General features: G+C 37.6%; 1 protein-coding gene across 12 annotated transcripts in view; it reads left to right on the top strand.

Moving 5' to 3' along the window:
- The window catches only part of MAST4 (microtubule associated serine/threonine kinase family member 4), a 581,430-nt gene that overhangs the window by 487,233 nt on the left and 71,024 nt on the right, over positions 1–23,173 (top strand). For 8 of the 12 annotated variants that reach the window (XM_032280635.1, XM_032280790.1, XM_032280463.1 and 5 more), the window contains 3 exons: positions 16,236–16,305; positions 20,186–20,194; positions 21,628–21,706. In XM_032280635.1, coding sequence (XP_032136526.1) covers positions 16,236–16,305; positions 20,186–20,194; positions 21,628–21,706 — 158 coding nt within the window. The remainder of the gene's footprint in view (positions 1–16,235; positions 16,306–20,185; positions 20,195–21,627; positions 21,707–23,173) is intronic. The other 4 variants (XM_032280717.1, XM_032280549.1, XM_032281096.1 and 1 more) reach the window with 1 other exon arrangement.

The raw sequence follows: 23,173 nt of genomic DNA, 5'->3' as shown, positions 1-23,173 counted from the left end.
AAATTCTGTAAATTAAAAACACTGTAAACAAAATCAACACACTAACAAATAACTTAGGACCTATCTATGAGAAGTATAACGGGCAGAAGATCAATATTGTTAAACCATAAAGAGCTTTTTTTAATGAACATACGAAAATACTGCCCCACTAAATAAATAGGCAAAGGACATGAGCAGACATCTCACAAAAGAAATAGAAATGACAGATAAACAAATGAAAAGTTCAACCTGTTATTAATAAAATAAATATACATCAAAATAATGAGACATCAGTTTTCACCTGATTTGTGAATATTAAACAGCTAACATGGTTATATTCATTTCTGATGATATAGTGAAATGGCTATCTTCACTACGTTAATGTAAATTTACAATGGTTTTAGAGCAGCTTGAGACTTTGTGTCACGATCCCTAAAGCTAGCTCACATCACTTGAAATATTATTTGCATTTTATGAAATAAATTTAAGAAAATAATCAGAAAAGTACTCAAATATATATTTTAGGATGTTAATTGCAGCATTAATTTGTAATAACAATTGTAATTATTATTTACAAATTGTAATTAATTTGTAAAACAAAATTGGAAACACCCTAAACATTAAATACTAAGAAGAGTAATGGTTATAGTCCATCTGTGTAATGGAATAATTTATAGCCATTTCAAAATCATCACATTTTTGAAAAATATTTAATAGCATAGGAAGATTATAATTTATAACTTTAAAGAGAAGGACACAAAACTGAGTATGGTTTATGATCTAATTTGAAAGTATATTTGTATATACATGTGCACATTGTCAAAAAATACACTACAATATTAAATTAGTAGGATTACCAATTTTATTTTTGTACTTTAATGCATTTTGCAGATCCTCTGCCATGATCATGTGTTAGAGTCAGATTTTAAAAAGTTATTTTAAAGGTGAGCAGTTCTTTTCCTATGGATTTTAAATGTTACACCAGAATAATCCCATGTGCATACTGCTTTCACCTTTACCATCTGCCTCAGTTTAAAACAGTTTTACGTGTAGCATTTTCCAGTATTAGTAGCAGTACTAAAGTTACCCCTCAGTCTAATTTGTCCTTAGTCAGCCCCATGGTAGTGATGGGCATATGCTATTATCTTCTACCTAACATCCATCTAGAAATGTATATGTCTGCTGGAGGTTAGTTTAGGATCTGAATGAAGATTGGAGTGGGGCGTTTTCCTGTTTTGTTTGTTTTCTTTTTTAGAGAGGGGTTTGCTCTGTCACCTAGGCTGGGGTGCAGTGGCATGATCATGGGTCCCTGTAGCCTTGAACTCCTCAGGCTTAGGTGATCCTCCCACTGCAGCCTCCTAAGTAACTGAAAACTACAGGCATGCATCACCATGCCTGGCTAACTTTTTGTATTTTTTATAGAGACAGGGTTTCTCCATGTTACCCAGGCTGGTCTTGAAGCTCCTGGGCTGAAGTGATCCACCCACCTCAGCCTTTCAAAGTGCTGGGATTACAGGCGTGAGCCACCACACCTGGCATTGGAGTGTTTTTTTATGACACACATTGCTGAATAAAAATGTCATTGGTGGGGAGTTGAGTTCATTGATGTAAAATATTACAAAACAATTTAGCAGAAGTTTGTCTTCTTTATTTTCTATTTAAGTTTATTTTTTTATTTAAGTTAAAAAAAATTTAAATAAAAAAATGTCCTAAGAAACATTATTCTCCATTAAGATTCCAAAATGATAAATCCTCTAGCCTATAGGGGAAAGGTCAAAATTTTGTTTTGCTCTAACTGTATGTATGTCATAAAATATAAAAGCTAAGCACTCCCTTAGGCATTATCTCACCCATTTTTTCCACCTGATAGCACATTTTTAAGTTTTTAAATCATACTATGAAATGATTAGCTGTTATAACATTTGAAGTTTCTTATTTTTGAAATCATAATTTAATTAAATTAATAACCAAATGTAGATATTGTTATTTGTTAACTTTATTACATGCCTTGGTAAAACAGAGCCAGGAATTTCTACCGTAGTAGCCCTTGGAAACTAGTTCAGGGGTAACATTGCCCATGATTAATTGGTGAGGTACTCAGGCCTGACACCATCCACCCTACTGCTTCACTGTGGGAGATGCACCTTGATTGCCCAGTGGGCTAATCTAATCCAATGACCTCTTTCTGAAAAAAAAAAAAAAAAAAAAAAAAACAACAACAACAACAAATTTGAGCCTGAGCGCCCTGCAGGATTTGATACCACGAACCGTCTCCAATTTTTGAGTCGTTATCTTCTCTTGCTTCCTGTAGTGCTTGCTTCTGTATTTCTGTCCTTGTTGGCTCCTTTTGCTTCTTGTGCCATTTTAACTATCGGAATCCCTTGGATCACATTCTCTGTCACACTTACTTGTGGCATAAACTCTTTTACCAAGGTCCTCTCTTTCATGCATGTCCTGATTTTTCCCACAGCTTTATCTTGGGTCTAGACATTTCTCCTGAACACAGATGAATGTGTCTGTTTACTAACACCCTCTCCATGTGATTCTGTCCCAGCAGCACCTCAAATCCAGCTGTTACCTAATACCAAATTTATTTTCACAAATTTCTGTTTATTCTCTCTGTTATTAGTAACAGAAACCACCTTGTCACTCAAACTAGAAATCTCAGCATAATCTCCTGTTACACCCTCCCTCCCACCTTCCCTCTGAGAAGTGTTTTACATCTGACCCCTCTCCTCAGCGCCACAGCCACTGGTTCTGGGATTTTGCAGTGACAGAGAACTGGGAGCCAGCTTTCTCAGGCTCACACTTCCTGTCCTCCACCTCCATCAAATCTCTCTTACACGTTGAAGCTCATTTTTTTGAAAGACACGAACTTAATTATGTCTTTTACCTAACGTAAAAAATCTCATGGTTCATCATGACATACAGGGAGTATAGTGGTTATTAAAGTGATTCCCAGAACAGCAGCAGCATCCGCTGCCACTGCCACAGACTAAGTAGAAATACACACTCCGAGGCCCCAACCCAGATCTACTGAGTACGTAACTGTGAGGGGTGGTGCCCAGCACTCTGGTCTAACACATTTTCAAGGTGATTCTGATACACTCTACAGTTGGAGAATTACTGCCCTGTAGGTTCTAAAGCCTGGCTGTGCATTTGAGTCACTTGTGGAACTTAAAAACATACCCAGATCCAAGACCAATTAAGTCAGAAACTTAAGGTGTCTGGCCTGGCCGGGCATCAGTAATGTCTTATTAAAAGCTCCCCAGAGATTTTGATACACAGTAAGGGTAGAGAACAACTTAAACTGTAAAATTCACTTTTTTTTTTTCCAGCAGAATCTAAAGTAGTGTTTCTGCAACTTGAATGCACAGTGGAGTCACCTGGGAAGCTTTAAAAATGACTGATGATTGCCCTCCATCTCCCTCCCCATTCTGATTTAATTGGTTTGCAGTGTGACTTGGGCTTTGGGGTTTTTTAAGTTCCCTAGGCTATTTTAATGTGAAGCCAAGGTTAAGATCACTGTTCTAAAGCTAGGATGTCTGAAACACTAGTGTGCCTAGGAATCACCTGGAGTACTTGATAAAAATAAGGGCCCTACTTAGGTGACGAATCACCTGGAGTACTGCCGTAAATAATATATCCAACTGGCCCCCGACTGTTGTAGTTATGCTTTCATCCATCCACTTTGCTCCTCACCATTCACTACTCTGCCTTGACTTCCTACAACTTCCCCTCCATGGCATCAAATTTCTTCACATTCCTTAAATGTGTCTTGCTTAAATCATTGGAAGAAAGTATAGGTTATTCAAGCCAATAAATTGTCCTAAATCAATTGATAAGCTATTTGGAAAAGAGGTAAGCCAGATTGCTATCTCCTTTACAACAAATAAGCCTCACGTAGACTTTTTAAAATGAATTAAACCATTGACAAAAAAAACAAAAAACAGAAAAAACTCAGGTGCAGTGGCTCACGTCTATAATCCCAGCACTTTGGGAGGCTGAGGTGGATGGATCACCTGAAGTCAGGAGTTTGAGACCAGCCTGACCAACATGGTGAAACCCCATCTCTGCTAAATACAAAAAATTAGCCAGGCATGGTGGTGGGCACCTGTAATCCCAGCTAGTGGGGAGGCTGAGGCAGGAAAATCACTTGAACTCGGGAGGCAGAGGTTGCAGTGAACCGGTATTGCACCATTGTACTCCAGCCTAGGTAACAAGGACAAAACTCTGTCTCAAAATAAATAAATAAATAAATAAATAATGAAAGTACTAGAAAAAAATAAGGATACATTTAGAAAATAATTTGGGATTGCAGAAGGGCTTTCCAAACAAGATACAACACCTAAAAGCCATAAAAGAAAATGATTGATACATTTGATTAGATAAAAATTTTTCCACAGAAAAGTTACCATAGGCAACATTAAAAGATAAAATAAATGAGAAAAAGCAGTCTTCAATAGATTGACAGGGTTGCCTCAATGTGGAAAAAAGAAAAGTAACAATAAAAGACTAACAGAAGAACTCAGTGGAATAAAGCACGAACTCTGGGTAGTTTGTACAAAAAGAAACACGAATTGTCAGTTAACGTTAAAAGTGCTCAACTTCACTCATAATCATCTGAAGAAACATGAAATGTTATATGATGTGATGGCTATGTTAATCAGCTTGATTGTGGTGATCATTTTTAATGTATTTGTATAGCAAAACATTACATTGTACATCTTACTATATATAATTTTGTCAGCTATACTTCACTAAAGCTGGAAATACATATCAAGCAATCTGATGTTACCTATCAAATTACCAAAATCTGAAAATATTTAGTATTGGCAAGGTGGAAGGTAGACAGCATCCTATATGCCACTAGTGAGAATATCAGTGCAGTGTCTTTGGAGAGCAAATTTAGCAAGAAGGACCAAAATGAAAAGTACACTCTACTCAACTGCACCCAGCAGTTTTGCTCATAGGAATTTAGTTCTTGGAAATGATCGCATAAATATTTAGAAGATATTCATTGAATATTCAAAACACTACAATCAGTATAAATATGCATTCATAGAATACTAAGTAAATGATGCTAACTGAAATACTGGAATATTATTTGGTGCTGAAAGATGATAATAGAGATTTAGATAAGCTAACACAGAAGGTTATAGATAATTTAAAAATAGCAAATAAAGAACTTTAAACTCTATAAATATAGGGCATTATATTTGATATGGTATTATTTGGGGAGGAATTTTTATATACATAACATAGTCTTGTGAATATATACATGTTTCTAGATAGGTACATACCCTATCAAAAGAGGTCACTTCTGAATAGTGGGACTGGGGATGCAGAAGTGGGGGTGGGGACGCAAAGTCTGCTACAGAGCCTGACAGAAAAGTGTTTGAATGAATCAGTGAATAACAGTCAGAGGTTGAGAGAGGTTTTTTGGCTTTATCATATATCTACTTGAGTAATTTGAGGCTTTTTATGTATGTATCACTGCTTTTATAATAAAAATTAAAACATGTAAAAGTGCACAGTTCATTTTTGGGACTCTGTCCATTTTCCTGTGCCTCAAAGCCTCCTTTCCTTTCACTTTTCCTTCTAGTCCCCCCTGCAAAGCTGTCCATTATTGTCTCTTCTGAATTCACAGCTTCCGTAATTTATCCTTACCACCATGAACACAGAGTCCCATACTGCTCTGCTGGGTCTCTCTTCCTTGCCTGGTGGGTTAGGGGCTTGTGGCCAGGGATGGTCTGATTCAGCCTTCTTTCTCCAAAGGCTACCAGGGCCCTGCCAAAAAGTAGGGAAAAGTGGCAGTACCTTACTATCCAACTTCTTAGCACTAGTCTACCTTGTAGTCACACCTGACCTGACACACAAAATAATTGACCATTTCTGACTCCTTGAGTATTCTCAAAATACACAGCTTTGGCTTCGTTAAACACAGTCTTCAGAATGGTTAGCATTCCATTGCATCCCTTGTCACTGCCAACATCACTTGAAGGAAGCCCTGGGTATCATCTGTCTTTGACTCTCGGGGCCTAGAAAAATGTCCAGCATATATTAACTCTGCATAAGTGCTTGCCAAATGATTTAAAATTTTTAAATATGTGCTGTTTAGGCACTTACTTTTTCTTTAAAAGAGGGACTTAAAGACCCCATCATGTTCTTTAAGAGAATAATTTTCTTCCATCTCAGTTCGCCCCAGAATACCTGAAGGATTCAACTCCTTGCAGTAGTAACTGTGGCCGTGTAAGGTATTGATTCTCTGAAGGTTGACATTTGTGCAAACAGAATCTCAAAAGTTGTGTGTGGCTTGAAACAAGCTCCACTAATCACACATCAATTATTTTCAGATTGTCTACTAAAGTTATAATAGATGCATGTACAGAACATAAGTGAAAGGACCTGAATGGCCATGTTCTATCATGGATAAAGGCAAGTTATGTTTTATGCAAGAAGGAATGATAAGAATTAAAGTGAATACTCTTAATTTTGCTTCTGATAATCACTTGTTGAATTTAGATCCCGTGCCTTGATTTTAACTTTCCCAATAATTTTAAATATTCTAATATTATATGGACAATATGATAAGCATCCTGCCTCTTAAAAAAAATGAAAGCAAGCATGAGATGCACAGATTTTAAATCAAATATGTATTGTTAGGTACTGGTTAAAATGAAAATGGTTTGAACAAACATGATTAAAGTTGATAGTGAAAATGTAACCAAGATTATGGTTAATGTTTTCTTCCATTATATATAATATATATATATTCTTCCAATATATATAAAAATATATACATACATTTTTTTTTTTTTTTTGAGACGGAGTTTCACTCATGTTACCCAGGCTGGAGTGCAATGGCGCGATCTCGGCTCACCGCAACCTCCGCCTCCTGGGTTCAGGCAATTCTCCTGCCTCAGCCTCCTGAGTTGCTGGGATTACAGGCACGCACCACCATGCCCAGCTAATTTTTTGTAGTTTAGTAGAGACGGGGTTTCACCATGTTGACCAGGATGGTCTCGATCTCTTGACCTCGTGATCCACCCGCCTCGGCCTCCCAAAGTGCTGGGATTACAGGCTTGAGCCACCGCACCCGGCTACATACATTTTTTTAAATGGAGGTTTTAAATCTTAGGGAACACAGGAGCCATAGAAACTGAGCACATGGGGAGGGGTTCCTATGTTAGAGGGAAAGGAAAACTGTGTATGTAATTGGGTAAGAGTAGCAATAGGATTTGGGATGGGGGAGGTTATGTACCTGCTTAACCCAGGAGGATACCTGTGGGCATTTGTGATTTCTGGATTATTGACATGGTATGTTACTGTTTGTTTGGTTTGATAGGGAAGGAATATCATGTCCTAATGTGGTTTTGAGTCTACTTAGAGGTCAAAGTGAGGTGAATGTATAAAACAGTCATCAAGCTAGTATAACTGAGACAAGGCAGCAGAGATGCTGAATTATGGGAGGAAATAGGGAAGTGAAAAAAAATTCCAAGACTTCCTGGTTAAGAGCTCTCAGGGACAAGTGGAAGCTTAGAATATGATTTACAGTACACAAGAAATTCTAAGGCTGTGGTTCTCAACGCTGGCTGCGTATTAGAATTATTTCATTTAAAAGGGGTGGGCCAGCTTCACCACAATATCTCTGTAACACAACTGCACTTGCACTTCTAAAACTATAAAAATATATATTTTTTCAAATAGTGAGATAGATAGCATTTGCTTTTTAAATATTCTAGTGTGATAAAGCATACTTTTTGTGAAAATAAAATTTATATTCCCCAGATATAAATACAGAAAGCTAATGTTTTGTAAATAAGATGGCAGTTTTTCTGTTGTTTGTAATGACATTTTAAATATGTTTCAGAAAGTGACTGGAATTAATCACAAAGGGTAAAGTAATTTTACAGTGAAGAACTGGTGGACACCACCTTAGCCACGTAACCAAAGTTATCAATAACAGGATAAATCAGTGTTGTACCTCTGGATATGTTACCCTGAGAAAGATACTTCATCACGTACATGATAATTGCTCCCCTGCCCAAATTTCATAACCTGAATCTACTTATAAGGAAATACTACACAACTCAAACTGAGGAACATTCTACAAAACAACTACCTGCAATCTTTCAAAGTGTCAAAGTTATTAAAGCAGAGGTACAACTGAGGAAGTGTTCCAGACTGAATGAAACTGGAGAGACAGCAACTAAATGCAATGTGAGATGCTGGATCAGATATTAAATCAACAGAACAGAAAAGCTCTAAAGGCCATTATTTGGACAATTGGTGAGATTAAATTTAAATATGGAATACAGATTAGATAATAACATTGTATCAATATTGTATTTCCTAATTTTGAAAATCAGACTATGGGCATGTAAGAGAATGTCCTTGGTCATAGGATATATATACAAAAATTTAGGTTTATAAGACACTATGTTTCTGTCTTATTTAAATAATATTAAAATGTACATTTAAAAATATAGAGAGAAATAATAATAAAGTAATTGTTGTAAATGTTAAACAGGTAAATCTGAGCAAAGAGGGCAGAAGCTCTCTGTACTATTCTTACAACTTTCCTCTAAATTTGAAATATCAAAATAAGTCACCCAAAACGGGGGTTGGAATAGGGCCTGGATATTAGCATTTTTAAAGCTTCAAAGGTGATTCTGATATGCAGTTCAGGCTGACACCTGTTTATTGATCTAAGGAGATGGAGGACGTGAGTGTGAGTAAAATATTAGAGGAATAAATGTCTACAGGCCAAGAGTTTCCAAGATTTCCTGTATGCTTTGTGGGAACTGAAAAGTCAGAATTTTGATTTGATAGATTCTTGGCGCATCACATATTATTTTATTATGAAGCAATAGGGTTAAATGCCTTTGATCCTTTAAGTCTGAACATACTTCTGAAGTTAGAAATTAAAAAATGATTAACTTAAAAGGAAAAGGAAAAAACCTTTGCACATAGTTTGCTTCTTCCAGATAGAACTTGTGGACCAGGTGTAGTGGCTCACACCTTTTATCCTAGCACCTTGGGAGGCCAAGGTGGGCCGCCTGATTTACCTGTTTAACATTTACAACGATTACTTTATTGCTATTTCTCTACATATTTTTTCACGAGGTCAGGAGTTCAAGACTTGCCTGGCCAACATAGTGAAACCCCATCTCTACTGAAAATACAAAAATTAGCCAGGTTTGGTGGTGGCCACCTGCAGTCCCAGCTACTTCGGAGGCTGAGGCAGCAGAATCATTTATACCTGGGAGATGGAGGTTGCAGTGAGCCGAGATCATGCCATTGCACTCCAGCCTGGGTGACACAGCAAGACTCTGTCTCAAAAAAAAAAAAAAGAGAAAGAGAAATAGAATTTGTATAACCGAGACAAACAAAACATTTAGCATTTGTTAAATGGGACCACATTAAATTTAGTATTTATTTTTTAACTGAGAACCAAAAGAAAGAGATTTATAATAGAGAATACCTTTAGATTGCATTTAGAAAATTATATGGATAGTTTCATTTAAATACTTTAACTAGAAATTACTCAGCAATTGAAGCAAACAGTCTGAGAAGAGCCAATTTCCTGATAACATCCACCCTTCTAGGCAAAAGGGGGAATTCTTTGTATCTAATTATGTTAAGGAATTAAATCCTTCATGTAAGATAGAAAAAAAATATGCACACATTAGGTTACATTCTTTAACTCAGAGTCTTATCCAGATTCTGTCTATAATTAATTATGTGAGATTAATAGAATGAATTGAGTTTCATGAAACTGCATGAAACTTAGGAATATCTGTTACAGTGGCTATGTTCTTACCTCCCTTCCTTGACCTTACAAATGCTACCAAGTAACTTTAAACAAGGGGTAAAAGTAATCTCTCTATTGCTAGGAAGATGAATTACTGTAGATGGTAGGAAAACATACAACTAAAAATCAGCTTTCTTCATCACTCTTGACATTCACCAGTCTTTACTCGGGATCACCTTGAGATGTGACATCAATTCAGAGTAATAAGGAAGGGTCAATGAAAAGCTAAAACATTCTCAAGAACCCATTATAACACATCTCCAAGGGATTCCTGTCAATGCCATGGTATTTCAAATACAGTACACAAATTCCAGAGAAACAGCTTCATAAAATGGAGACAGTGAGTGTCTGTGCAAGTCTTATGACAAGAAATTGACCTCTTTTTGGGTCTCTCTTCTACTCCCTACATGTTTTTCTCTCTGTAACCTCATCAGTCATTCCTTAGAAAACATTACATGTCCATTTATCAACAGTCTGTTGTGAAACAGTACATTTTCTGTAGACTATTGTCATTGGCAGGGTTTTCTTAAAAAGTAAATATATTTAACAGCTTTGGTTTAAGAAAGTTTCTTTGTCACATGGTTAAGGATCCACAATTGGTTTCACGAAGTGAGTCTGGAATTGGATATACACATCTGTGTCTATCGGTAGATGATTAGCTCCTTATGTCGTGTTCATCTATAATCTGTTCCAGCAGATAGCTTAAAGCCCTGTGCATAAAAAGAACTTAATACATAATTATTAAAGTTAAAAAAAGTTTTCAGTTTGCTATATAACGGGGACTAGATTAGACAACAAGAACTCAAAATGTACTTTTTGTGTATATAGATGTATACCTGGAGTTTATCCCTTACCATCACTTATAATTATAAATTATATAGAGAAAGAGAGAAGTGGAATATAGTACACCTATTGTTATATTCCATTTAGTTTTACTTATGGGGACAGGAGACAGAATGTTTAAAATGATCATTATCCAAACTTTAATATTTAGCCTGTAGAATTTTCCTTCTCTGCAAATATTTTACTTAGCATTGTTGACTGGTATTAATGTCTGAAATAGATTAGGGCTATTAAATTCATTATGCACTAAATATGAGAATAAAAATGTTATTTTTTCTAATGTACAATAAGAAAATTGTAACAGGATTCTTAAATATGTAGGTACTCTAAATGTTACGTTTGAGAACTGCAATTAAATGTAACATTGTTATATATAATTGCATAATTGTGGACTATGAGCATATTTAATATATTTGAAATTATGTGGAGCCTCCTTAAGTAAAAAAAAAAAAAAAAAAAAAAAACTAAAGCTTGCCCAGGTGTTCAAGTTTTGCCCTTAATTCTCTCTCATACCGATGAACCATATTCTCCCTCGGTCTTGTTCATCTCAGTTAATGCCACCATATACCCATTTGCTTCTAAAATCTTGAAGTCTTATTTGCTTTCCTTTCCCTTTTATTCCACTCAATCCCATTTTTCAGCCAATCCTATTGGGTCTGCTGCCAAAACATAATAACTCTTCAATAACCCTATCTAAATCATCATCTCTCTTACCTTGTCTATGCTGGTAGCCTCCTAACTCATCTCCCTGCTTCCACTCTTGCCTGCTTAAAGCCCACTGGCCACAGAACAGCTAGAAGGATCTTTCTAAAATGTAAATCAAATCATGTTATCCCTCTTTACAGAGTAGATGATTAGTAAATATTTGTTGGCTGAATCAGTCAAGCAGTGAGTAATGGTGCTATAGCAATGGAACGGTCAATAAGACAGAGACTGGAAAAAAACAAAGATTCAGAGAGCCCAGATTATAAGAAAGCCTTGATTCATTGTGTATAATTCTGTCTTTACTTGAAACTTAAGCATATGAGTCTACTTCTATTCACTGGCCTGCTTGTGAACACTTGACAGCTTACCCAGAGAATTCCACTGACAGCCAATCAAGGTTTTTTCTTGGCCACTTAGAGTCTAAACAGCTGCCCAGGTTTAATTAATATTCTACAATTATATCTGGAGAGGATCCAGTTTCTGAGACAGGTGTGTAAATGAAAGGACGATTCCTAGCTCTTTTCATGAGTCACCCGTCTGAGTCTGGTGAGATAGACTCAAAGTTCTCAGGGGAATTGAACTGTTATTTTACAGAGTTCACTCAGGTTGAGGTTCCTGCATCGTGCTCCAGTGCCCACTTTATCTGCTGGTATTCATCATGCAAGATCCTGGGTTTGATTCTGTGAAGTTTGGTTTTAGGGTGTTTAAGCAATGTCCATTTGCCAGGAATCTCCAACAAAGCAATAAGAAACACAGCACTGATTGTTATGGTGCAAATGTCACAACTCATTTAAGGGGATCATCAAGTAATGACAACAAGGATTCAAATGGGGGCTTACTCTTGATCCATCAGGAGTTTAAATGGCAATTATCATTAATTCTTGGATTCCCCTGTCCTGATAGAAATTCAAGTCATCAGAAACTATCACTTCGCAAACAGACAGCTATTAAAAGCACATTAATAATCTATAGAGGGCATAGCATATGCCTTTTAAAAAGATTTGCAGCTTGCTTCTCTGTGGCAAGACACAGGACTTCTCCAGTCTAATTACAAAGCAATCAAACAATTTAATTAATCTGGAAATCACTTTCTTAACAATAGCTGCCGCTAAAATGAGGCACCCTGTGTAGTGCCATTAGGTAAAGCATGTTTTTCATACACTGCTTATGTATTAGTCGTGCTAGTTCCCCATGGGGATCATGGAGTTAATTACCTACCTAATGCCTGACCACTGCTAAGGTTTACTTTACCAGGTCAGAAATAGCAGCAGTGATACCAGCAGCCTATAAAGTGTCCTAGCACTCAAACATCCAACAGCCAGCAAATCCCTGTGAGCAGCAGGATTTTAGTTATAAGCAAGTGCTGCACATATGGGCAGAGAATTAACTGGCACCAGTTTTCATTTGAAAGTCTCTCAGGTATTGCTTTACAGATGGGTGGATAAATTCAGAGAGCAATGCTATGAGGAGTGAAGGTCATGTATAGGACTCGGGTTTCACTCCGTTTTGCTCTCATCCTGGGAAGCACTGTGCATGCACACAGCAGTCAAGTCCTCATCGCTGAGTTTAGAATATATGTGTGTGTGTGTGTGTGTGTGTGTGTGTGTGTGTGTGTACACATATATATATATATATATATATTGTGCTTTATAATTTGGTCTGTTCTAAATTAGCAGTATCTTGATCACTGTGTAACAAAATAGTATTGCTAAGTCTTCAGAGACTGAGTAGGAATTGATTTTTATTTTAAATAAGAACAGAGACTTCAAAGATTGACTTCTACCAGCCTAATCTGCTAGTCTTACAATTATTCCCTAAGGAAAATGGAGGAATTTCTGTAATAAATAACACAAAAGTCTGTAGAATGCCCATTTACCCTTTTCTTCTGTTACCACCACTCCATATCTCTCCCAAAGTGTCCTGCTAGGGGGGTCAGTCATTTTCCCAGTCTACCCACATTGGCAACATTAGTCACTTTTTTAGTCTGCATCCTTTTTCACTTGCTTCTAATCTGCTAACAACTATGCTTGGTTTGCCTACCAGAATATCCTGTCTGGGTCTTGACATCCTTCCATGTCTTGGTCTGGGTCCTTCTTCTGCTACTCCGCTGGCCACCCATACCAAGTACACTCAGGGCAGGTTAGAACCTCTGGCATCTCTTCTCTTGCCTCCAAGTATTTCTTAAAGCCTCTAACTAGTTAGTAGCAATAAACACAGCTTACAGTTCATTGGCTTTCCTGGTCTGAATTGCCTTCAGTCAGAGAGCCCGTCTCGATTCCATTGCCTGACTGTGTTTATTTCTGACTCCTTCCTGAAGTCGACTTCTGTTTCTCCTCCTACCTAAAACCTGCTGAACTGCCCTCAAATTGAGCTAGAATCCCTTGTCCTTAAGGAATTATCAGTGGCTGTAGCCCACATCACTCTCACTCATCCTCTCTAATATCCTCTGACAGTTAAGAGCCTTAATGATAATTCATGTGTGTATGTATATGTGTGTGTATATATAGATAGATATTTGCATTTTAATTTAGCTTTTGGTGTGACATGAAACAGAAACGTCTGTGATTAGTAAGATAATACCGATGGCTCTATAGTCTTGAAGTAGAAGATGTGGGAATTTAAGTTTGGTTTTACAGCAGTGTAGTAGATAAGAAGAAAAGGAGGAAAATCTTTAAGTGATGGACCTAGAAAGGCAGCCCAAGATGCAAGGGCAAAATCTGAATATGGGAAATGGTTAATGGCAGCCTTGTTTTTTTTTTTTTTTTTAAGAGCAGAGTTAAACTCACCTATCTCTTTATGTATATCTCTGCCCATTCATCCTGAAGGTGATGGGTCACCATGGGGACCATTCACTAATATCCCTAAAAGTGAAAAGGATTTTAAGTCAATTCCTTGTTTCTTCCTTCTTGAGATTAAAATATATATATTAATAAGCTCTTTGTATTGTTCTGGTTGATCACATTAAAATCTCCAGATACAGTGTTTTCTTTACCAAGAACACAGGGCGAAGAATTTGCTGCCAGGTTTCTTTGGCCTTATGATTGCAATTTAAGTGAATAGGTGTAGCAGGGATTGTTCCTAGAATGTATTGGCTTCAAATAATCAGTTGTTGTGTTATGCCTAATAATTTACTGGTAGTTTGCTGTATATGGTGTGTGAGCAAATTGAACATTTTTCCCACATGAAAAACAAAATTTATATGAATATTTCTGGAATTAGTTTATTTCCTTTAGGAAACAAAATTTTTAGCCATCTTGAAATTTTGAGATTTTTAAAGGAATATGAAGAGAAATACACAAGCTAAATTAGGGGTGTGGGGAGTGGGGATGAAGGCTGTTGAGAGAAGTTGAAAGAACTTAATTTAGCTGTGTAGATAAATGGACAAAATGAATCCTGGATTACTGGATGGCAAAAGCAGAATTCATTTCTCCAGGGGCCCAAGGAACAACAGATGCAAAGCCACGATAAATTTCATTGCAGCAGGGGGAAAAATGCTTCATGATTTTCTATCCATAAAGAAATGGGCTTCTCAGCGCTTCCCAGTTAAATAGCTGTGATTGTGCTGTCTGTCATAAAGTTAATGGCATTTGTTTAGACATCACTATAAAATTTGCAACCTTAAGTTAATTGAAAAATTTCAGTAGAGATATAGCCAGTCCAAAAGTCCTCAAGGTAACACTAAACTTATCCTCCATAATGTATTAGTCTCTTCTTTCTGTGCACTGGGAATAAATTGTTTACCTTTATAGCCAGGTACTGACTTTAACATAAAATCTTGTATTCCTTACACCCAATTACAATAGTCACTTTCATTAAGAAACCAGTAATGTGGCAATTGGCTTGCTGTTAGGGATTAAACATAGTTTCCTGATTTATGTTTCCTTTTTCTAGAAGGTACAGGATTGCTTTGCAGCCTTTCCTTGCCCCCTTATTTAAACCAGCTACAGTTCCATGCGGTCCTCAGACAATTCGCCAATCTAATTAAACATGCAGAGGGAAGCAGGGTGGTCTGGAGTGTCCTGAACTTGCCCTCGCCAGCTGCCGGCCAAGCTTTCTCAATGATCAGCAGCAGGTTGAGTGGGCTAATGGAGAAAGTAACAAGCCCCAGAGGAGCTGCCCTCCTTCCAACGAGCAGTCACTGCTCCACACCACCCGTGAAGGCCTGGGGAAGACGAGCTCTGCCAGCTTGTGTGTGGCTGTGGCTTTTAGAGGCTGCCTGCCAGTCACAGTCTAGCTATTTAAGAGCAGAGGGATTGTTGAGGAAAATATTGACAAGGGGTAATCCTGCTGAGCCACTTGGCAATGCTGAGATAGATCTGGGTCATTGAGAAGTAGGTCCAAACTGCCGGGGGTCTTCCCAGTGTTTTACAACTAGTTCTGACACATCCTCCTTTAAAATATGTGCTTCCGAATATGAGGATTTATCTCAGGGACTCAGACTCTTTCTGCCTACTGTAAACAGAAAGTACGAAGGCTGCCTGCTAAAATGGAAAACACCTCCAACCGAAGCATATGCTTGCCCATGCATCCTGTTCCTTGAAATGTTAGTGTCTGGATGGTCACAACCAAGACTTTTACATATTCATTATTCTATCAGACTGAAATACTTGTATTGTTACATCGATGATGACTTCTGGTTGGTGATGTAGGTGAATGTGTTTATTCATGTGTCTTGCACACTTAGAAAAGTGTGCTGGAACTCGTGCTCCCCCATCCCCATCTCCTCCTGCCCCCTACCATCCCTGGTCCGGGTAAAACTAAAGCATTATCAGAGGAAAGGACATTCTACAGAAATGTAAATAAACTTATTTCTAGGGAGAGGATTCCAGATATGGATACTGATACAAAAACAAAATCATGTAGTAACTTTTTCTCTTTTTTCTCTCTCTAGGAAATAGCCCCCAAGATAGTCCAAGAAATTTCTCCCCCAGTGCCTCAGCCCATTTTTCATTTGCACGGAGGTAAGGACTTCTTGTGAGTGGAGGCATAAAGTCTTATAGAGAGAATCCCATTCCCCTTCTCCCCCTCCCCATTTCTCTCCATCCCTGCTTCTCCCCTTCCCCGTTTTCCCCTCCCCATTTCTCCCCCTCCGCATTTTTCACCCTCCCTGTTTCTCTTCCTCCCCGCTTCTCCCTCTCCCCACTTCCCCTCCTCCTCGCTTGCCCCTCCCCGCTTCTCCCCCTCCGCTGCTCCCTGCCTTGTGAGGCCCCACTCATTATTCTGTAAGGCCTTCTCCAAAGCCCCACTGCCAAAGGAGCTTAGGCTACCACAAAGCTTTGTTTTAACACACCTGCTTTAACAGTTTCAAGCCAGAAATTTAGTGATCCCATTGAGAAAAAGGCATGCATGGGGTATAGGGTGTTTTCTGCTTTCTCTTCCTATCATGTTTGTAACTGGGCACCTCCAAAGTCAAAGATAGATGTCTCATAACTGGACCACTGAGTCAAGAGAAAGTGTTTCTGTTGTTCAGAGGATGGCAGGCACACAGCGTCATATCGCACCATGTTTGTTGTGGATTTTTTACTGTGACGTAGCTGAGTCAGAGGGGTGTGCACAGTCATCTCTTTTGTGTTCTGCATGTGGAATTCATTGGCTTCACCCTGTCAGATGCAAGCCTTCCCATTCCTGGGTGCCTTCATCCTTCTCACATGCATAGCTTGTCCTCTTCTGCCTAGGAAAAACACCGAGAAAACAAAATGGCACCTTCAGCCAAGTTTCTGAATACTCAGGATAAACTTGGTTTATGGTCTGAATGCCCTAGATGTTTGTTCAGTTTTCCTCAGAGTACTAACTACATTCTGAATTGGATTAAAATAGCACTGAATGAAGGCACATAGGTAGGTTAAAAAAGAAGACTTGTTTTTACACACATGACTAACCAGCAAAACTTGCAGTGTTCTCACAACCATTTGTCAGCATGTCATGCATTTTGTATTACTAAGTCTAGAAAAAAAGGATACATTTGCAGCATTTTCAGAATTCTATATAATTAAGATTCCATTATAAATCTGATGTAAAAAAGTTTGTTCTTTCATAGTTTAGCTGTTTCCCATCATGTGTTAAATGTCTTTATGTATCTCACCATGGGGAGGATACAAGACTGATTAAAGCATCATCTCCAGGGAACTTACTGAGACCCATACAGTTTTTACCCCCAGCTCCAACTTTTCTTTTTTTAACTTCTTAAGTACTGTAAGAAAATGTACTGGTCTCAGAAAGCTTGTTTGCCCAATGAATATTAATTTATAATAGTGCTACTATTCCAAGTAGAAAAAAATCCTGTAAAAACTGATAAATAAGTGTCTATTATAGTCTTTAAAACATATCTCTATAAAGGGGAGAATGCATTTAATTAATGTAAGTAATAAGAAAAATGGAAATCTCGTTATGGAGTGCATTTAGACATGACAGAAATCATAGTATCTTAATCCTGGCAGATTTATAAAAATGAAGAGAATCTAATAATTAAATAGGTGACTGGAGGACAGACGAATCTGGTTTCCATGCTATAAAAAAATACATAACCCCCCAGGCATGTTAATTTTTGACAAATCAACCACAAACCGTGACAGGAGATTATCACAGGAGACCTCTAGTTCATTTTGCATGAATTTCCAAATGGAGCTCCCTCCACACTCTTCAAGAAGTATTAATTTAGATTAGGACATGAGTGATCATCATTTTAAACTGTTATTTAAGTAAACAGACCCTGTGCTATGAAAACTCAAATTGGTGAATTTTTATTGAACATCTGGGGTATTTCTCTCCACTTTAGAGTTCATTTTTCCTGAGGCAACATGGAGATTCCACCCCAGGCCCCTGTTACCTTCGGTTTGGTGCACATTGCTAAGCCTTTAAGAAGTAATGTCATTTTGAGACTCCCACATTTTATTGTTTTGTAAAATTTAGTACAACTAAGGAAAGACTGCTCTATTTTTAAAAGCAATCTTGGGTAAAGGAATAAAAGTCTGGCTTATTGATCTTTTCTGATCTTTCTTACCTTATGTGATAATACTTCCCTAGCAGCCATCCCCTGTAACTAAAGTCCAAGTATTGACTAGAAAGTATGATGACACAGACTTGCTTTCTGTGTTTTCAAATGCAGATTTGAGAGTGAAATTATCAAATTAATTTTTTAGTATTAATAAAATGAAAGATGAAAGTGAGAACCATAGCATAGATTTTTGTCAGAGCAAGGAAACATTTTCACATTGCTAATTGTGGTATTAATATACAATCCTCCTGATTGTGGACTGACTTAATCCTTTTTGCCCTGGGGGTGAGATGGAGGTAAAAATATTCTCCTGCCTTTCCCAGAAGTTGTGGAGGTTTATGTATTGCACATTGCGTTCACTTTCATTGGAAACATAGAGCCCTCCAAGAAATGCTGTAGTTCTCTCCTTGTTGCCTAGTTACTATTCACTAGGTTAAGTCTCCAAGTATATTTCCACAAGCGAATTACTACAACAAACTTGCCTGCTAAGTTTGGGTCATCAGACAGTTGTTGAGTACCGGGCTGGAAATCAGGCCTGCTAAAGATTGTTGGCTCTGGTTATGTTTCCAAATTAGAGTGTTTTTCTTCTCCCCTTCTGTTTTTATTCATTTGAATCTGCTGAGTCTGATCTTTGTAACCTCCTAGTTACACCTTCACAATTCTGGAGTAGATTTTAGTTAGCTATATTTACATAGTTCAACTTGTTCCAACATCAAGTAGAATATTCAGTGTATCACTCCAGGTAACTATCACAGTAATTCTGCTTCCTCTGGAATAGCCAGGATGATACTGGAACTTTTCATTCTTTCTTTGTTGTACACCATATTAATCTAAATTTTTGTGAGTGGTATTGAAATGAGGGTTTTTTTTTTCTGCTAATCTTTTTTTGTCCTGTGTTCCCATCGGATGTTTTTCCCTTCTTACTTTTTCATTTAACATTACACCAAGATTGCCACCCCCAAGGAAAAAGACTCTTTTCAAAAAAGGCTTATTGCATTGGCAAGAATGTAGTCTTGTCTTCCGATAACATTTTATTGGTAGCCACTGCAAAGAAAAGACAACATTATTAGCAGAATCCATATTGTACTTGTGTGATAGCTTTCTTGAAAAAAGGGCATGCTCTCTCTTAACTACTATATGTAGTATGTATGGTAACTTCTGATGTGCAGTTGTCATGGTAATAAAAATGCAATGGTCCTTTGTGCTCCATTTGAGTAAATAGACACAGACAACTTAGAGAACTTTATGAGTTGTAAATTATTTCTGGTCCATGGCTGTACAGAGTACTGAGTACATTCTTGTTGAAACGTCTTTCTAGTTGTGTATTTTCCGGAGCAAGCAAATATAATTTATGCTTCAGAACTAATAAGAACGTGTCTTCTCTTGGAATTGCTCATTCATCTGAAATATGTTCATTGATACCTGAGGGGAAGGAGAGTTAATGAATCACGAAACAGAATCATGGTGGGGAGATAGTGTGTCCCTCACTCTTTCCAGAGACTAGTTTCTGATAATTGCTATTAAATGGACTGAATAATTCTTTTAAAATCATATACTTTTCTTACTTTATCAAATTGGAGGTGCGTAAGATAAAGTGCAGCCATGGAGTCTTAACTCTTTAATAAGTAGCCAAATAAAATAGTGTCCATTTAACAATCAAGTATCTTTCTAAGTGTGTTATTATAATTACTTTCTTCTTAAATCATTAACATTTTCAGTTGTTTAAAAGTACTTCAAAAGAACTTATAACTTATCCCAATTTCTTTTATCTGGTATATTTACATACATCTTGTTTTGCTTCTTTTTTAAAACATACTTGATTCAATTGTACTCCAATCATGGTACAGAAATGACAGGTAAATTTTACTAAAACCTTAACATTGTAGTAGTTACGTGATTTGTCCACTTGAATTTTTCCATTTTGTCTTTGTGGACCATTGCATTTATTGGAGGTTACATCCATGGCAGCCTATAATTTTATGTTCCCATGAATGTAGATTTAGGCTAAAATGTCAGTTTTTCACATTAACATCAAACTGTGACATTTCTCACATTCAAGTCTAATGCTGTTGAATTCCCTAACTTTAACTTACTGTGAATGGATCTCTGGTAAATTTTGTCCACTCTTGTCACTTACTTGGCAAGTTAATATAATCATGAATTACAAAATATTCATATAGGACACTGCCATCTTACTGATCTAAGAATGCAGTGTTGCTCTTTTTACAGTGTGTTTTTCCCATTTTGCCCCTTGACAAATTTGCATAGACCCTTCAGAATGTTCTATCATTTTTAAGGCACAGTCTTATCCAAAATTGCTTTTAAAGTAATAGCTCTGGAATGCCAGAGATTTCAGAAAATTTGCTTTCTGGTGCCCCCTTCCCTTTGCAGCAGCATTGTTTCCACTGCCACATTCACTCATCTGAGACCCTTGTATTGACCCTTATTCACAGCCAAACTCCAACTGAGAAGCCACTCATTCTATCATCACTTGAAGGTAAAAACCACCCTCTTTGTGGCTTCTGCCGGCTTTGCCTCTAAGACTGAGGCAACCAACTTTACTCTTTGCGTTAAGTTCTATCACTGATGGAGAAGTTTTCATTCTGCCCCCACTGTTAACTGGCCAGAGCTGGGCTGCTTGCTCAAAGACTCTGCAGGAGGCTTTGCTGTAACAAGCCAGGTCATGTCAGAAGGCAGTAACTCTTAAGAGATTCTGAGCATAAGGTCAGTCACTTACTTGATGCTAAAGTTATTTGACACTTCAGGCCTGAGCCAGCCAGGATCCCAATGATCCCTTCTTCCCTAAGCATGATAAGTAGAACTGCTCCCTTGAAAATTATAAGCAGAAAGTGTTTTGGATGCTAAGCAAGTCCCCACAGGCTCTTGTGCCATGTTGGAAGTCAGGCCCTTCCAAAGATCATTTGCTCTGGTTATCAGTTTCCAGATGAGAGAGTGTTTTTCCTCCTCCCTTTCTGTTCTTATTCTGTTAAATCTGCTGAGTCTGACCATTGTAATTATCCCTGGTATTCATTTTGTCAAAGTGTATTAGTGAGACATCAATAATATGGATCAGCCCATTCACCTTCTACTTGTTTGGTTGTATTGATTCAGTTTAAATAAAAGTCAACCTACTGTATAATGTTTGTTTACCCTCACTCTTGCTGAGCATTTCCACATCCTCACAGACTATGTTTGTGTCATTTGTTTGACTAAAAATACTTGGTTTCCCTGGGGTTACCATGTGACAGTGCACCAGTGTTGTCCGAAGCTAAACTCACTTTCTCAATAGGACTGATGGACGCCGCTGGTCATTGGCTTCTCTCCCTTCCTCTGGCTATGGGACAAACACACCCAGCTCTACGGTCTCTGTAAGTGCCTGGCTTCTTTTTTTTCTCTCCCTGACAACAACAGAGCTATTACACAAGCAGTGTTTTCTCTGGGTGTTTCCTGGTAGGGAGGGGAAGATAAATTCCACGGGTCTGCCACTCTGAATAAGCGACGCATCAAATGACGGCCTGACAAACATAAAAAGGACATACTTTCACTGTAAGCTTTGAAACTGTAGTGCATAGATTAAGTTCCAGGATCACAAGTTTGGAGGAGACTGGAAGCTTTCATTTTAATAACATTTGGTATAGTTTGGGGGAAGAAACACAATCTAGTTTTATTGCTTTGGTTCCATGCCAGTGACATTAATGCTAAAAATGCCACTGAACTTTGATAGACTGGGTCTTTCTTCTTATGTCGCTTAGAGAGAGGTTTGTTTTGTTTTGTTTTCTCTGTCCTTCAAAGAAAAACGAAAAGGCAAGCCTTAATTTGTGCCTTCTAGGTAAGAACTTTCTTTTAAGAGGAGATTAAAACAACTTAGAAGAAGGTTAAGATAAATAGAGACAAGGTGGATCTCTGAAAATAGGATAGAGGGAAAAGGATATTCTTGCCCCAAACTATCAACAAGGGACCTAGCAATTACTGGAAACAATTCAGTCGGTTAGATGTATTTTTTTTAGTTTACATTAGTGATCATGTGGGATCACTGTATCAGCAGGGTGGTAGAAACAAGCCTTTCATTGAGAAAGGCCTAGTAGGTTGTAGGTGTTCAGTAAATGAAGTTATCTGGCTCTACTTGTGGCAGCCAGGAATGTGGACCTGGAGCCTCATTTTGTCAAAATATCTGGTTTATTCTTTAGGGATATCCATCTATTGTATTTTTTATAGCCCCAGCACTGTTTTAAGCACATAGATTTAGCCACTTAATAACACTTGAATGACAAGAAACTACAGTTAAATAAACTCTAACTGATATCACCTCTGCCTTATACTGATATATTTCCAGAATTCCAAGTATAATAATATAATGTAGATTTTCTGGAGTACCTTTGAAACCAAATTGTTAAAATCTGTTGGGTTATTTTTACCATCTCCTTATGGTATTTCATTGAGCAGAGATAATTTATTTTTCTATCCATTATTCCATTTTGTTGTGCTATATGAGTCTATTGTCCATTTAGATCATATTTTTAGAAACATCCTAACAACCTTGAGTGGTTCCAGAAGCACATTAGCATCAGTAAAGGATGCTTAAAAATCCTGAATAGCAGCAATGAATAAAACTGTCAGTAAATAGGCTAGGAACAGTGGCTCATGCCTGTAATCTCAGCACTTTGGGAGGCCCCGGTGGATGGATCGCGAGGTCAAGATATCGAGACCATCGTGGCTAACATGATGAAACCCCATCTCCACTAAAAATACAAAAATTAGCTGGGTGTGATGGTGCACACCTGTAGTCCCAGCTACTCAGGAGACTGAGGCAGGAGAATCACTTGAACCCAGGAGGA

Source organism: Sapajus apella, unplaced genomic scaffold (genome assembly GCF_009761245.1).
Source record: "Sapajus apella isolate SASKATOON/1434 unplaced genomic scaffold, GSC_monkey_1.0 scaffold1, whole genome shotgun sequence".
In the NCBI taxonomy this organism is placed as follows: Eukaryota; Metazoa; Chordata; class Mammalia; order Primates; family Cebidae; genus Sapajus; species Sapajus apella.
This window is presented reverse-complemented; position numbering and strand designations above follow the sequence as displayed.